The 18,159-nt window shown below is 40.9% G+C and overlaps 1 protein-coding gene across 1 annotated transcript in view; it reads right to left on the reverse strand.

Moving 5' to 3' along the window:
• ZNF385D (zinc finger protein 385D) overlaps nucleotides 1–6,176 on the reverse strand; it is a 741,503-nt gene extending 735,327 nt beyond the window's left edge. The window contains exon 1 of the mRNA XM_053930206.2: nucleotides 6,083–6,176. Within this exon, the coding sequence (XP_053786181.1) occupies nucleotides 6,083–6,149 (67 nt within the window). The 5' untranslated portion in view covers nucleotides 6,150–6,176. The remainder of the gene's footprint in view (nucleotides 1–6,082) is intronic.
• Nucleotides 6,177–18,159: the final 11,983 nt, after the last annotated feature.

An 18,159-nucleotide genomic window follows, 5' to 3' on the forward strand; every position in this document is an offset into this window, starting at 1 on the left:
GTGGTCTCTTCCTGTGTATATGTATATTAGTTGATTCAGTTTCTTATCTTTACAGGTAATTTAATAGTAATTCTTTGCTCCTAAAATTTTGAGGTTAAGCACAAAGAACCAACTATACTCAACAAAACTACTTGTTGAAAGGAAGTAGTTGTCTAGGGCACTACAGTTATTTGTACAGAAACACTGAATGAGCCCAGGGCCTTACTTCGCCTGACAACATTGAGATACTTAGCACTATCACTCTATAACACATAGTAATCACACCTCAAATATTTACTGACTGAATTATGTTAAAGCAAAGTGAACAGAAAATAATTAATTGTACTGATATCACTGATCCAAAATACAGTTAAAATTGAACGTAAGGCAATGTACTTTAAAAATATGTGAAATTTCTGGTCCTTTCTTCATTTTACACAATTTATTTATGTTGGTTTTTCTATCTTTTCATACATCTAGCAGAGTTAAAAACTATGACTATGATTGTGGTTGGCAAAATAATTTGCATAGCCTTCCCATTCTTCCCCCTCACCACCAGCCCCCCACACATCAGATGGTAATCCCTGGAACCTATAAATGTGACCTTATTTGAGAAAAGAGTGTTTGCAGATGTAATTAAATTAAGGATCTTACATTGAAGACTACCCTGGATTTTCACGGTAGGCCCTCACTACAATCGCAAATGTTCTTATAAGAGAAAAGCAGAGGGAGATTAGGCTCACAGAGAAGACAATGGGAAGACGAAGGCAGAGACTGGAGGGATGTGAGTACAAACCAAGAAATGCCCACAGCCCCTGAAGCAATAAGAGGCAGGGCACAGATTCTCCCCCAGCGCCTCCTGAGGGAGCACAGTCTGCCAATACCTTGGCTTTAGCCCAGTGACACTGCCTCCAGACTGCTGATCTCCAGCCCTGTGTAAGAATACATCTCTGTGGTTTTAAGCCACCAAGTTTGGGATACTTCGGCTCAGTAGTCGCAGGAAAGTACTACATGATGATGATTAAAAATAGCTAACATCTATGGCATATTCACTTTGTACTGGGCACTATTTGAAGCATTTTATAGATATTATCTTCATGAGTCTTCAATCACTTCATGAGAGAGGTTATTTATTATCACCATTTTATGGATGAGAATACTGAGGGAAAGAGACATACAAAAAGCTCACTAAATCCTCACAGCGTATAAGGAACAGAGCAAGGATTCAAACCCGGGCATTCTAGTTCCTTAGTTCACACTCTTAAACACTACACCATGTTACCATGTTAAATGACTATTCGTCTCTTTGACTTTAATGTCAAACTGTACCATGCATGTAAAACTGAAACCACCTGAGTTTTCAGTCCAGTAACCTTTATGCTTTAAACTCTCGGTGATCTCGTTAGATTCAGTACACTGAGACTAACGTCTAGAAGTTGTTCTCAACAAATGCAGTTTTAAAAGCTAGATTTTTCAGAACACATTCTGGAGTTTCGTGTGTTTAACTAAAGTAGAGGAAAATACATTTCATTAATTTTTCTTTCATTTAAGGGTAGATAAGACATTGTTAAAGGAAAACGAGATCTCTAATAATTTTTAATAAAAATAGCAGCAAATAATTCCTTAGATATAAAAACAGTACACATGACAAGATCTCTCGCACACACAAACACACACACGCACACACACAAAACTAAACAGAGAACATATGACCCCATATTATGAAAAACCCTTAGGAAAATCCTCAAATGGATTTACTTAAAACTTCATTGTAATTTTTTTTCTCTCATAGAGACAGATAGGTTTAACGGATAATCAAATATGCCAAGATCGGTACTGTTTGCTTGAAGATGGGCTATATAATTGCATGGAAGAAAAGTACACATTCTCCTTTATTGCAAACTTTTCTCTTAAAAGACCTATATAGGAAGAATGCGTGCTTGCTTGTTTTGGTAGATAGTTTCTTAAAGAGATCATGGAGAACTACCCCTTTGTGTTCCAAATAGGCAAAAAATTCAGGATAGGTTGGATGGCACTATAGGTGGAGTGATAAAGTCACTAAACCATCTAGAGGTCCCTATCCCAATCTAGAACTGCATTCTGTTATTTTCTACAGGCTCATCAGTTGGTTTGGTTTCTTTGAAACCCATCCTTAATCTGGACAAAATACTAGAATTGGTACAGAATTGTCTGGATATAATTAGAATCACATTTACAATGGGATAGAGTCATTGTGAAGGAATCTGAATCATCTCTGCCTCTCTCTGCAATTAAAAAAAAAATTAAGGCTGGGTTGTTCCAGAAAAGGGAGTTATTGCTAATTTTAACAGGCCCTAAAAAATATAAATTAATACATTTTTAATGTAGCATAATTTTTTTTAAATGATCGGCAATGTGTTATCCACTTGTTCAAAAGATTAATTCCACTAATGAATTTCAGGCGTGTGCTCTATTTGAGCTGATGTTCGTTTCTTAAAAGGCTATTTAAGTGCTTGCTTGATTTTTAACCCACAGGCTTCAATTTATTCAAACTTTCACTTTGGAAAGTTTGTCAAAAACCTAAGAAGTGTTAACCCACCTTGACTTCTAAGCTCTTGCAACATTCAAAATTACAAATCCTTCTTCCATATTAGTTTCTTCAATCTATGATATAAGTGTGACTCAGACATTCAGTTTAAATTGCTTTTCAAAGACCTGGTTGTTCAAATCACCAAGTAATATCCAATAAAGAAGTATTATTATTATTATTATTATTATATGGAATTTAGAAAATTTCTAAAACATAGAAAATATTTTCATACGATTATAAGATGAACCCATTTATAAGACTCCCACTGCCATAAAATATTTTTCAAAAATTTAAGTTTATAATTAGTTTAATACTTTACTACTAAAACAAAAGGTTAGCCACTAGAACAGCTTAATTATCTACTTATAAAAATAAACGAAATGTCTAGGCAAGTTGTTACTATGCTATTTTTACATTTTTGCTAAAATCCTTACATATTCAGAAATGTATTGTTCCTGGTACTAAGGCAAAAATATTATTTTTTAACACTTCAACTATATCAACAGAAGACACAAAATTTCTACTTCATGCAATGCTAAGTTCCTACTAGAAAACACAGTTTAACCCTAAAACAAAAGGGAAATCATGGCCAACAATACTAGTTTAATGGAACAAAAAATGTACTCTGATTTGAAAACAATAAGGTAGCATATAACTGCAATGAAACCCAGTAAAATACCTTTAACTTCTCAAAGCATCTCTGTATTCCCGAAGCTGCTCCTACATCTTAGATATTAATATCATTAGTGTCCCAATAGAAGCATATGTTTTTATTTGGTAATTCCATTCATGGGCAGGCAAACCAGATCTGTGACTTAAAGTATAGCAAGCACTCTTCCCAAAACAAGCACAATTACAACTTGGGAAGAAATATGACAAGGGTATCTTATTTGCCATTCTTGCTCTTAGCTTTAAAAACCTCAAAATATTTAGAAAGGCCTGACTATAACGTATCTCAAGAATAATGAGTTATGGATTTATAAAGTCGGAGTGTACAAGAAAATAACGGACGATGTGTACTCAGCTACCTACATGCACTTGACAAAAAGATATGAAACATCTTAATTAAAATTCAAACAAAATAAGTCCTAAATTAGACACGAATCTTCTAGCTGGAGTTGTTATTAGAGATGAAACATCATATTTTGTTGAATTGCAAACATTTTTTATTATTGAACTTTTGATACACCTAGTAAATAGCAAATCACCACAGGGGGTGTAATTGTTTTGAAAATACTGTTGAAATAAAAAGGAAATTTTGAAACAATCTGCTGGTATCGTTTCATAGAAATCCAACATCTTAGGATCTGAGCATTAATTATTAGCTGACTGAAATATGAGAGTGTCCGGGTAGACCTCAGGATAACTCTTTAGGGTCATACAAATGTGATGTTAGCACCAGGTATATCTGATGTCATAAATCACACCGTGTTAAAAGCATGGCTCTAATATAATACTATTGATTTACAATAAAGACGCTCAAGGAAGGAACACTGTCAAGGGGAACACCAAGGCCTTCTTCGCATTTAGCCCTCTCTCGAGCCAGCAAGCCAAACTGCACAAATGCCATACAATTTTCATTTGAATTCAAGTCTCAAGTTCTACAGTTCTGTTAAATTAAACATCGGAAATAGTTGTGGAGGAATCAGCCTATGATATTATCATCTCTGGACTAATTTTTTACGAGACGTAGAACGTAGAGAAGTCACTCTTTGACTTTTCAAATGAGGCTCATAGAGGTTGTATTGTGGTTCACGAAATGGACTTTGCAGTCCAGCAATCTTGGACACTAACTCTGCAACATTTTCTAATTTAACATCTCTAAGGCTCCCTTTTCCTTATCCATAAAGTGGAGATGGTAAAGTTGCTGCCTTCTTGGGTTTGTTTGGCATTTGCAGGGGCCGTAAAGCCGTTAACACACTGAATGATGTGCAGTAAATGGGAAATGAATGTTAGATAACATTACTACTACTTATACTACTACTATTATTATTGAATGACCCCAAAAGTCCTGCAGCCACTTCGTAACAGAGCTGCAATAGTCCAGAAGCCCTAATTGTTGGCGTAGGCCCCTTTATCCTATCTCACAGTGCTTCCAACACTTCATTTACTTAAATCTTTGGTAACACAGTTACTCAAAATGCTTGTCCATTCCCCCAGTCTATATGTAAGCTCCATGAATAGAGTGCTCAAGTTAATTTTCTGAGGAACATCTGGAGGAAATAGGAAGAAATTGCAGCAAACCCCAGACATGCTGTGCTGCATCAATCTACATAATTTGAAATGACCCATATCTGCCTTTCATGCTCAGGGACCACAGTAAAGTCACTGAATTACTCAGTCCAGGGCAAAGGTGGTGTGGAACCCAGAGGGAGATTCACCTTTCCAGTCTATTTCAGGGAACATGGTGAACCAGAATTGAGTGGACAAGTGAAAGACACATTTAACAAACTAGCAAACAGCCTCAAGACGAGAGAGAAATTTCCCCATCACATCCCAGAAGCACCAGGGAATGTCACAGAAAAGCATCAGCTCCCGGGTTCTTAGTTACACCTAGGGAATGTAGGGCTGTTTTCTTAGTTCAAGGTTTCAGAATTTGGAGACACTCAAACACCCAGAACGCCACATCACGGGCTATTTTAGCTGCAGCTCAGGCTAGAACAGGCAGAAACGCAAGCCACCAGGAACGGTGGTGCCGTAGGTCTGAGTTATAAGGGAGACAGAGAACTGGGCATTTCACAAGGGCCGGCACCATATTAGGGGTAGTGGGTTTCCTCCAACTGCAGTTCTCACCTACAAAAAAACTTTTCTCCCCCAATCCGAGAAGTCACAAGGTACGCAGACCCTGTGCTCCCTATTAATGGGTCTCCGGACCTGGAGGGCGACTGGATTCAGGGGCACCGGTTTACCCTTGGCCTCCCAAACCCACCCTAAATGTCAATGTGATTCTTGGAGCTAGGCTTCCTGTAAGTCGGTAGCTTCTCACATTGCCCTCTGATTGTGAGCATCCCTATGAAAAAAAATTTTTTTTTCAAATAAGAAAAAAAAAAGAGGAAAGGAAGGAAGACTAGGCTAAGCTCGCAGTGCTGTCTTAGCCCTACAACTTCGCCAGGTTTCCCGAGGAAGGAGCGCACCCTGCACACACCCAATAGGAAACAGGCGGCAGGGCGTCCTTCCTCGGTGGCCCAGCCCTCGACTCCAGCCAGTGACAGGCTGACCCAGTCGCCTGCCCCCCTGCTGCCTCAGCTGCCCCGTCGGTCCTCTGCAGCGTCTGGCGTCCGGGGAACCTAGGCTCTGCACTCTACGCTCCGCCCCGGCACTCACGTCTCTTCTCGGCTGCGAGCAGCAGGGGCAGGGGTGCAGACAGAGGGTTGGAGTACAGGGGTCTGGGTGGTCCCGGATCCGGATCGTGCAAACGCCCACTCCACGCGTGCCTCCCATCCCACAGGGGCGCAACCCCAGAGTCTTATCCGCACCCTAGCCAACCCCCCAGCCCGAGCCCGAGCCTAGACACCAATTTTGCACTCAACTTACCTTGGCTGGGCTGAGCTTTCGGTGTCCCCAGTAGCTTTTCTCTCTTTCCTCCCACCGACCCCTTCATCCTCCTGCTGGCCGCCGCCTGGCGCCCTGGCCCTGGCATCCAGGAGGAGCTGCAGCCCGGACTGGCTGTCCCTGGGGGCACCCAGTTGCCCACTCGCAGCTTCCTCGGTGATGGTCACAGCAAGTCGTGAGCAGTGGCCGCCCAGAATGGTCCCTGAGGCGTTGCTCACACTGTCTCTCGGCGCGGGCTGGAGTTGGCAGTCAGTGCGCCTCTGCCTCCTCCGTGCCCACGGCGCTCCGCACGCTTCCAGAGCCCCGCGCCAGCCTCAGGTGCAACGCAGGGGAGAGGTGCAAGCCGCGCCAGGAAAGGAGGGGCCGGGCCCAGGGGTGCCACGAGAGAGGGAGAGAGCTGAGAAAGAGGAAAGAAATCGGGAGGCGAGAAACTAGCTTTACTGGAGCAAATGGATCATGGGTGTCAAGGGAAACCGAGAGGAGGAGAAATACATCCAGAAACTAGAAATAGTGGAAATGTGCTCCAGTGAGCGGCCTCAAAAGACTCGGGGAAGGGGCTTTTCTTCGGTGCTGAGGTCCTTTATCCTCCTTGTTTGGGGACAATATCCGACAAACCGCCTTTTTTTTTTTTTTTAACAGTTTATCTCAATAACCTTGGAGAACAGATACGAAGTGCTATTGTGAATGTAAAGTCCCGCCTCCCCAAAGCCAAAGTGCTCACCCCTTTTGAGGGACCCATATCCTTCTGAGGTTTTTCTTTTCTCACCTGATTCATTCATTCACTCTCTCTCTCCCTCCTTCCCTCCCCCCCTCCATCTCTCCTCTCACACACATAAACACTCACACTCAGTACAGTACCCTGCACCCTGGGAATGAAAAAGATACCCTCACCCTGGCCAGGCAGCTCAGTTGGTTAGAACATCTTCCTACAGGGCATGCACAAGAATCAACCAATGGATGCTTAAATGAGTGGAACAACAAGCCCATGTCTCTCTCTCTTCCCCCATTCCTTTCTCTCTTCCCCCATTCCTTTCTCTCTGTCTCTGTCTCTGTCTCTCTCTCTCTCTTTCTCTTTCTCTCTCTCTCTCTCTCTCTCTCTCTCTCATCAACAAATTTAAAAGAAAAAGATACCCACTGTTGCCCCGTTCTAGACTTTAAGGGGCATGCCTCACACTTCACTGGGCACAGAAAATGACTTGAGATCTTGTTATAGTTTAGACACTGATCCAATAGTTCTGGTGCGGGGACTGAGATCATCTGTATTTCTAATGGCCCCTGATCTAAGGGCCACGTTTTGAATTGCAAACAAAGAAAATAAACCTGCTTTCTCTGATCACCTGAGATACTACCTATTTGTAAGATGATCTGAAATAACAAGTGGCTAAGCCATTGTTTTTCAAGCAGTTTCAGAATTCCATGGGGCCAAATAAATTATAAACACACGGCAAAAGGATAAAACACCCTACAGGTACTAGACTACCCTCGTTTTCATTGAGTATTACTATTGGGAAAATCATAAATGCTAATGCTGACGAACATGTAAGGAGAGATTGAAAATTTGCCACTGTGTGTGTTCTCAAGGGAAGATCTAAAAAATAATCCACAGTGACCAGCCCACAAACACACTGTTGTTTAGAAAGAAGACGCAAAGTAACATCCTCTAAGGGGCACTCTATTCCTCCTGTGAGCCAGTTTTTGACTTTTGCTGACATGCAGCTCTGTCCGAGTGTGTGTTATATCAAGTAGTTCAATCGTTTATCAACCCAATAGATAAAGCAAATCAAGAAAAGCAAATGCCAGAAGCAAAGAAATAAAACATATATAACCAATGCACCAAAAGATACATTGTATCACAGCTTATATGACCATGTTAGCTTGGTTTGATTCTCTCTCTACATGGTTTCAACTGGACTTAACCACTCATCCCATTATTTCAACTGAGCAAGTGTTAACAAGCTTTTACCATGGTAAAGGCCTTTCCTGGGAATGAATAGCGTCTAATATGGTTCCTGCTTTGAAAGAGCAATTTGACAATAAACACTGTATTAGACAACCACTGGTGCAACCTCTAGTACCAAATGCATGGTCCAGCACAAATAACACCCCTTTGTTATTACATAAAAATCTTTTATTACAAAATCATAGGCATGCAATTGTGTAACATAACCATATCACACTCGCGCACACCATATGACATTTTAGGTGAAATGTTCAAACAGCTGTCCATGTCATGCAAGACATTCACGTACCCTCCCAACCACACTCAATGGCATTGCTTCTGCTGGACCTTCTGCATTACCACAGAGAGTTCAAAAAGGCAGCGGCACCTGGAGAGACTTCATAGAAGGGAGATCACTTAAGATAAACCTCAAACGTGACATGATTCCATTAGACAGAGGTAAGAGGGATGAACATTTAAGGTGAAAAAGTGAAGGGAGAAAAGCATGAGGGGTACTGGACCCCTTTTCCCAGGAGAGAAAGTACATGGAAGGAGGTGGGAGAAATGGCTTCGATAACTGGCAGGGGCTATGATTGCTACCCTGAGCAGTTGGTCCTTCATTTCAACAGTTCGAACTTCTCTTCAGCAGGGGACCACCATGATCAGAAACCTAGAAAGAAGATTGACCTGACATAAGAAGTTAGTAGGATGACCTAGAATGAGAAAGTAATGGAGGCAGTGGAAACTGTATGTAAAGGACCATAAAGGTGAAGACAATGGCAGTTGTGGGAAATGAACTATAAAGATGTTTAAAAGGAGACATCACTGAGATATACCTAAATAACAGTAAGTAACACTTACGTGGAGGAGAGGGATTGATTCAGTATCTCTCTATGGTTTTGTGCCTGGAGGACTAGAAAAATGCTGACACTATTAAGAATTCAGAAGTCAAGAATTTGTAGTTGGGTTGGTTTTATTTTTATGTTTATTTGGTAACGACTTTTCAGACATTTTTAGTCCATTGAAGGGAAATGTTCAGATAGGGATGTTTACACAGTTAGAAATTCAAGCCTTGCTTTGAGGAAATGGGTTTTGGGGTTAGAGCCTGTGTTTGAGGGTCCTGGGCACATATATGGCTAAATGTTTGGAAGAAGGTGAGGTCAGTGAGGCGGGATAGGACAAGAAATGCAAAGTGCTTTGCAAAGAAGCTTGGAGCTGTGTGACCTCCCTGATCCTTAGTATCCACATCTGTAAAATATGAGTAACAACATCTTCTGCACAAAACAGTTGTGAGGATTAAGTGAGGTGATGTCCTGTTTTCTCATTTATATTCTTTGCACTAACTTTTAGGGTCTGTCTGAGAGGATGGAAACATATGTATTACATTTACTGTTGTAGCCCCAACATCTAACTTAGTGTTTGGCACATAGTAAGCTCTAAAAATGTTCGCTGAATGAAATTAATGATTTGGGAGGAAGGAGACACACCAAAGCATAACCAAAAAGATGGCAAGAGATAGCTAAGTGGGCTCTGTGATTTCAATGCCATGGAAACCGAGTCAGGAAAGAGTTTTGTTACAGAGAAGAACACTGGTAACAGATGGGACTAAGAAATTGAAAGGAAACATCAATATATATTGGGAAAGCTTTTGGTTTTGTTTTGGAGAAAGATCTAGTTGAAAATTTAATTGATTACATTCAAGAGAACTTGCACAAAAGGGAATCACTATTATGAGTAGCTGAGGAATTTATGGAAGAATGTTCGATTTTTTTTTTAATTTGACAGCAAACTGAAGATAAAAAAAGAGATTGGGTTTTGAGGGCTGGTAGCAGAATTGCAGAAGGTGTTTCTTTTTAGTAAAGAGAAAGCACAAACATACTTTATTGATAAAGTTAAGGGGCCAAAAGTGTAGGAGAGAAGTTCCAGGTGAGAAAGACAGAATTGATTGAGCAATATCTGAAAAAAGAAACAGAACTAGTGAGCCAAGAGTGTGAGTAATCAATCTGAGCAGAGAAAAGGGGCACCTGCTCCTTAGAGGCAAGAACAAAGGAGGAGGAACAAGAAAATGTACTGGAGTGTGAAGTGGAATGGCGGGAAGTGTCACATCGCCTTTCCCCTGCATCTCCAGGAAGACAGGTCTTCTTCTACTGCTACCCTGTGATCTAGAAATGCCACTGTTGCCAAAAAAAATGTGGAGAATACTTGGAGTGAGTTTTAATACAGTGAATATGAGAGGGGGAGAAAGATCACCACATGACCCCATCAGATGGGAAACTACCTTAGGGGTAAAAAGGATACATTTATTATCATGAAGACAATCAGCATTTTTATGTTAGATCTTTGGATACTGCTGGGAGAATAAGTGCAGAAACAAAGCGTGCAGCATGGGTTACCCAAGTTTAGTCATCGACACAGTAGAAATTATGGGAGATCAAACTAGTGAGGGATTTCATGGAGAACTTGAGGATGGACTCTCACATCTATAGTAAGAGCCATGAGATGCAAAGTACAGCCTAGGGAATATAGTCAATAGCATCGTCAGAGCAATGTATGGTGTCAGGTGGGTACTAGACTTATCAGGTGATCTCTTTGGAAGTTATAGAAATGCCTAGTCACTATGTCATACACCTGAATCTAAAAACTGCAGTTCACATATTATATTAAAGTTTTTAAAAATCAAAAAAGATATTTAAAAGGTTTAAAAAAGCAAACAGATCTTTCAGACCCAGAGTTGGTTTGCAACGCTGCCATTTGTGGTTTCTGAGGTCTTACATGATTGATTTAACCTCCCTGAGTCTCCGTTTCCTCATCCGTAAAACTGGGATGAGACTATTTAGTCTTTGAGCTTAGACTTTTATAGTGAAATAAGGTAATATTGATAAAACAGGTGTTCCCAATTAGAGCCTTCGTCAGATTCACCTGGAAGACATACAAACATAGCTTGCTGGGCCTAGAACTGCTGATTTACTAGGTCTTGAATGAGCCTCAGAAACTTGAGTTTTAACAAGTTTCCTGGGAATGCTGATGCTGCTGTTCGGGAGAACCATACTTTGCAAACACCCTTTTCCCCCTGCCTCTTGTTGTAAATCATTTAACATAATGCCTGGTACATAGTAAGTACTAAATACATGGTGACTAGTGTTTAGTTTGGTAGCCAACTCATGATATGACAGCTGAAGGTAGAGTTCAAGGTGAAAATGTTATAAATGAAGGTGAGTGGTAGACAGGGAGAACTGGGAGAGACTGAGAATCAAAGGTCATACAAACGAATATCATATTTAGTGTAAGGGAAGTTATGAGAAAGACTTGAGATCAGGAGGTTTTGGCCAGGAAGAGAATTCAAGAGTTCAGAACCTTGGAGATCAATTTATGTTCAGCCCAACACTTTCTAAAAGGGTGGTTTATAATAAAAACCAAGGCCATAAAAATAACATCAGATCATAGAAAAAGGAAACTGGGTCAAGGGAGGAAAGCAAACCTGTCAAAAAAAAAAAAAAGAAAGAAAGAAAAGTGGCTCAACACCACTGCTGTGACTGAGCACAGAGCCAGGCTCTTGGCCTTAGAAGCCACCGCGAAGCAGGCGTCAGGTGACGTTACATAATGGTCACTGTCTGAAGCAAAGATTTGTAAATCCCAGTCTCTCCTGCTGGATAAAAATTCCCTACTCTCAAATCCAAGAAAAACCTCGCCTCTGTTGCATAGAATAACATGGAATTCATGTGGCTTCTTTAAGGAGGAATTTTCAACACACACCAAGGCATCAGTATTACAACATGAATAAAAAAGCACATCTGGGAAGGGTTAAGAAGATATGCTCTAGATACTTTGCCTTCTAGGGATTCAACTTTACCTATTCATACGCCTCTTGCTGAGCACCTATACTGTGTCAAAAACTGTGGCAGGTGTTTTGTGTGGACTTTCTTTCATCTCAGCAAGATCCCTCTTCTGAGATGAGAAAACAGGCTCAGAGAGATGGAGTAACTTCCCTGAGATCATACCTAATAAGCAAAATCCTCTGGTTATAAAACATAATACATTTCCACTCTAAAGTACTGTCTATAAAAAAGTAAAATAAAGTGAATAAATGTGCTCAGTCCATACTCCTCTTGTCTTAGATTGGGTTCTCCAGGAAGCAGACTCTGGACACATGGAAATTTGTGTGCAGGGAGTTTATTGGGAGAGCCCTTGAGATCAACACCTGTGAGCAAATAAAGGCGTCGAGATTGGGTAGGGAGATGCTGAACTTCAGTGCAGTCTCAAAACAGCCCCAGCCAATCCCGCCAGAGCTCTGGGCTGCATAGGCCCTTCAGAGGTGCCCTGAACTGAGGACTGAGAACCAGATCTTTGTCTCCTTGTGTCGACCTGTTAGTCTGAATAGCCAAAGTTTAGTTCTCAGAGAAGCCTGTAGAACAAATCTGCTTAAAAATTTTATACTCACTGCTTTATAGCAACCCAGTGATGGCTATCTTAAATGCGGCTATTATTTTAATAAACATCATTACTTGCCAGGCACTGTGATGGAGAATTTGGAAAAACACAATGTATTTAAATCACATGTTTGATGTCACATAACTCACATTTAGAAGTAAAATGAACTATACAGAAATAAATTGTCTGTAAGATGGACACAAGAATAGTATCTATCTCATTGGGTAGGTCCGAGGATTAAAAAACTGCCACAAAATAAATGCTATAAAAGTATTTGATTTTCCCCCCTAACTACAATAGGTTGAAATGGAAGGTTTTGCAAAATAAAAATAATGGAGTACACACAGGTATGTAACAAGTTCAAAATATGTTTTCACTTTGTCTGAGAAAATTTAACAAAGGACAAGAAATTTAGTTGAGTCTTCAAGAATGAATTGGACTTCAAAAGACAACACAATGGTGAGGATAAGACAGCGTTCTGGGGAGAATAAATAGAATGAGTAAATATACAAGGCATTAAGGCCTAAAAGGTTTGTTTGGTTGGTTGGTTGGTTGGGGTTTTTTTTTTGTTTGTTTCGAGGGATAGAAAATGGACTAGCATGTGAACAAGACAGGTGAAAGGTTAAGGATATTGCTCATGACTTTCAATTTCTGGTGAATTATTATAGCTTTATTTAAAAGAAAATGAAGAGTGGCAATTTTGAGAAAATTACAAGTATGAACAACAAAGTGGTGTTAGATGAGAATTAACCTGTCACCACTAAAATGGAAAGAAATTAGAAGCAAAAAAATTCTGTTTCTTTTTCCTGCCTAACATTAACCTTTCTGGAGGATGCTATTGCCAAGACAGGGGTTCTCTAAGTGTGGTCCCTGGACCAGCATCATCAGCATGGCCTGGGGACTTAATAGAAATGCAGATTCTCGGCTCCATCCAAAGCAGAATCTCTGGGTGTGAGTCCCAGCAATCTTTGTTTTAACAAGCCCTCAGGTGATTCTGATACATGTTCAAGTCTGAAAATCAGGTCTGCAATGTGTCTATAATATATTTTTATCCTGGAGCAAATGCCTTCTAGAATATCCTGAAGCAATTTTCTCCTCTAACTCTCCAAAGAGTATGACTGCTGTCTTATTAACATCTTTCCAGACAGTCTCTGCCCAAATGACTCAGCACGGAACTATGCTATGTTAATATATGGACCAGATTGGTTTTAAACAGTTTTTCAGAATAAATGTTTAATGCAAAGTTCCTTCTGTTTGTTTTGAATATAATCTACCTCTGCACCAGTGTGTCTATTCTACTAAAGACAGGCACAAGGAAAAGCGATGAGGGAAAACAAAAACAAAACAACCTCACAGGGATCAGAAACAGGCCAGCCACTGATTAGTATATTTTTCATGAAAACAAAGAAACAAATTCTAAAGTTCTTTCCCAATACTAGTAAAACTATGAAATGGCTGATGAAAATATATTTAAAAGGACAGCCCCAAAAATGGTTCAAAATAATCAGAACTTTGGTACTGAGGAGGAGACTATTACTGATAGAAACTTTCTGAATACATGGTAAATAAAAATGATCAATAATGGTTAAATACAGAACATATATGTGAGTCTCTGGGGATCCTGGATCTTTTCGGATCAGTGAGCGAGATGGTAAAAAAAGAAAAGAAAATGAACTAAAAAGGCGTGAACTTATGTTGGAAGACATGACCACTGTTGACCCGCGAGCTGGACCCTGGCAATTGGAGGCTACTCACCCCCGCCCTGTCCTTAGAATGTACGTTCTGCCCCCTTTCCCTGCACTAGGAAACACATTAAGGACGCAGCCGTGAGAGTATAATATGTTGCTGAGGAAAGCTGCATCATATCTGTGACTGAACCCAGTAAAAGCCTATGTATAAACTCAGCATTCTGGCAGGAGGGTGCAGTGATCTACTTGTCCGGCAGCTCTGCCTCAGACAAACCTCCTGGGTTCCCCTGCTTGTTATAACTGCCACCTACCAACCTGGAGTGTTCTGCATCTTGCTTTGGTTTCTTCTTGCCTTCTGTCCAGGTGGGGAGAGCTTCAGGTTTCACCACAGGGAAGTCCCCAGGTTCTGAACAAACAGCTTGGTACTTGGTGTATCCAGCCTGGATGGGAGAGATGATGTGAACCACACAGAGCAACCTCACACAGTGGTGTGGCTGCAATGAATTCACAATAAACTGCACATTTTGCAGACACACACACAAAATCACATGCAAGCACAATGTGTGTTTATTTATATATATAAATAATCCATCCATGCTTCAAAACATTTTTATTTTGCTATTCAAATGCAAACTTCTCCCCAAACTAAATGTATTAATTGCTATGTAGTCAGATGTGTTAGCAGAGACTGAAGTTTGTCTGAAATATGTAAGTGTATTTCAGCTTTCCCATCTAGCTATCTTCCCAGGGAGATTTATGGAAATTTTCATTTTAGGATTTTTCAGAACAGTGCTATTTTGGGTGTCTGGAGGGAATATGATAACCAATAAATCCCACCTCACCTCAAACTGTGTGTGTGGCTCCTGCAGCAACATCTCCTCCCACCGACTCCCCTTTGCTGACAGTGGTATCCCCATTGGGTCACACTTAAAATCTCAAAGCCACTTTTAATCCCTTTCTGTCTTCCACCTTAACCTCCAGTCAAGTGGATTTCCACCTCTCAGAAATACTCAGATTCTTTTCTACTTCTCCCTCATAGTTAGAATAGCAGAAACCTGATCCAGGCTTTCCTTTGGATTAATGTAAAAGTCCTTACTAACCGAGTCCCCAGCCTGAAACCTGATCTTCTTCCAGGTGAAGTAAGTCAGTGTCAGATAAGTCTGCCTACATCACTCTTTTTATGGTGTTACTCTGAGTCCTCCATATCATAACCTCACCACTGCCTTCAGATTCCCGTTGAAACCACAAGTTGGCATCCAAAGCTCCCATTATTCTCATTACAACTTGCCATTCCTATCCTTCCACTCACGACTCCCCTGTAGCCAAATCACGCCGTGACTCAGGTATGCTTTCAAAAGCTGTTCCTGCTGCCAGGGAAGTGTAGTCCTTCTTTCCACCTAGTAAAATTCAACCCAACTTTCTTTTTTTTGATAAGTATTTTTTTTATTCAATGCAACTTTCATAACCACATTACAAACATCAGGCAGTCAGGTAGGAAGGATATAAAGAAAGTGTGTGAGGTGGGGGGAGGTAAAGAAGGAAGAAGAGAAAAATAGATGGAAAATAGGAGGAAAGAAAAGCAACACAGAGGAAACTGTCAACACGTATTTGGCACCCAAATGGTTGGCGTCATCACATTTGTCACCCACACATGTCATATACTGAGCATCAGAGAAGTAAATATGAATAAGTTTCCTGAGCTTACAGTTACAAACTGGCAGAGCAAAGGTTGAAACCAGATCTTTGCCTGGTACTGTGGTGAAAACACAGACTACTGGACCTTGGCCCCAGAGTTTCTGAAAAAGTGTGGGGTGGGGTCTGGGAATTTGCATTTCTAACGAATTCATAGGTGATGCTGATGCCATTGATCACGAGCTCACAATGTGAGGACCACTGGCCTAGTAGGCCCATTCACTGCCATCACTCTTAATTTGCACACTGTCATCACTCCATTATTATTTGTTGAAAAAATAAATATCTACAAAACAGTTTCTGCTATATTCTGAAGCCTTTGCAAATCACTGCAGTTGGAAGAGACAGCCCTTACCTCTGAAAACCTCCAACACATGTGGTTCCCCAGAAACACACTTTGAGTCACAGACTTTGTGCAAGTTACTTTTTAAGGACATTCTCCAGGGGAGTCCAACCATACAATGGGAGAAGCAGGAAAGGAAAGAGGAGGAATTATAGTATTTAATTACAATATTTTTGCTGGAAATAACAGAAATTCTACTTGAAAGACAAAAGAAGAGTGGAATTACCATTCTAGTTATCTAAAAGTCCTGAGGCAGAAAAGCTCTAGGGTTGCCCTGGCTGGTGTGGCTCAGGAGATTGAGTGCCAGCCTGAGAACCAAAGGGTCGCAGATAAAATTCCCAGTCAGGGCACATGCCCGGGTTACAGGCCAGGTCCACAATAGGAGGCGCCCAAGAGGCAACCACACATTGATATTTCTCTCCCTCTTTCTCCCTCCCTTCCCCTCTCTCTAAAAATAAATAAATCTTTAAAAAGAAAGAAGAGAAATGCTCCAGGGTTGTTTAATACACCAACTTAATCAAGTTACCCTATTTCATTTCCACCTTTCTGTCCAACCATTCATAGTTCATTGGCAAACCTCCCTTCATGGATTCAAGATGGCTTCAGCAGCTCAAGGCATTTCATCCTCATAAATCAAAACTAAAGGCTGAAGTGGAAACCTTAGCTCCCCCATGCATTGCCTTTTAAGAGCAAAGACTTTTTTTAAAAAAACTCCCCAGGATTCTTTTGTGTCTCGTTGGCCAGGAACAAGAAAATGGTAGCTAACACCATTTTCTGACAAGTAGAGAATCACCAAGTTCATTTGGGAAAGCAGAGGACATCAGGAGAAGAGAAAAGTTCTTGGCAGCGTGGAAGAGGGGAGTAGCTGTTGGACAGGAAACTGATAACATGCTCCAGGTAGATTATGTATCCCAGGTTAATCAAGAGAGATGACAATGAACACCTATACTAAAAGGACCTACATTAAAACAAATAATTGGTAAATGAATGCATTCCTTTGAATTACGTCAAAACTAAAAATGTTTAAGTTATGTATGCCCTGTTTTAACTGACTTTTGCTGTACTGATTCTGATAATACCAGACAAAATCAATTCCTAATATACATACTGTACTTCATCATTATTTTCTGAGTAGGTAGCACAGAGCATAGTACATAGTCAATGGATGTTAACCACAGTGTTGATTTTACATAGTTGGTCCTATGGGAACTCAATCAATGCCTATTGATTTATCACAGTAGGGAATGTTACATATGACTATTAAGTGGCTTGCCCCTACCAGGGAAACCATATCTAGTGTCAGGCAAATGTCTGTTCTTCAAATGTAAAGACTTCTGTCTTTAAGATGGTTATTCCAGAGAGAAGATGGTGGCTGAGTAGGTAGAAGCTGAGCCCACTTGCTCATGCCCCCAGCATGGATTTTCAGCTGATTTTCTGACAAGTGACCTGAACAGTCAACAGAATCTTAGCTGATATGAATTTCTGAAGCTAAGGAGTACAGAGGAATATTTGCACTGTCTGGTAAGAGATTTTGTTAAGTTGAAGGGGAAATACCCTACATGAGTTGCCTGCAGCAGGGGAGAGAACAGAGTAGAGAAAATGTAGCTTAGTAGCCGTCCCCCTTCCAGAGCAGGTGGCCCCAGTCCTGCAAAGAGAACCCCCAACCCTAATCAGAAGGGACTTGGGAGAATATACAGAGTCTGGGAAACTCAGCAGCACACACACACTGTAAACACATGTCTGTAGCTGCAGCGCCAACCAGGAGAGTCCAAGAGAGAAGTTCTAGCTCCTAAAACTGTCAGAGGAACTGGCAAGCTGCAGCCAGCCTTGACCAAGAAAGATTTTTTTGCCCTTTGGGGAAATGGAGTGCACGGAGAGCCAGGCAGTAGCTTGGAGCTGCCATGTAGGTGCCACATAGAGACTTTTTTGAAGAGAGGAGCAGAGGTATGGCTGGGCAGGGACCTCATGT

The sequence above is a fragment of the Desmodus rotundus genome, chromosome 8, assembly GCF_022682495.2.
Source record: "Desmodus rotundus isolate HL8 chromosome 8, HLdesRot8A.1, whole genome shotgun sequence".
Lineage (NCBI taxonomy): Eukaryota > Metazoa > Chordata > Mammalia > Chiroptera > Phyllostomidae > Desmodus > Desmodus rotundus.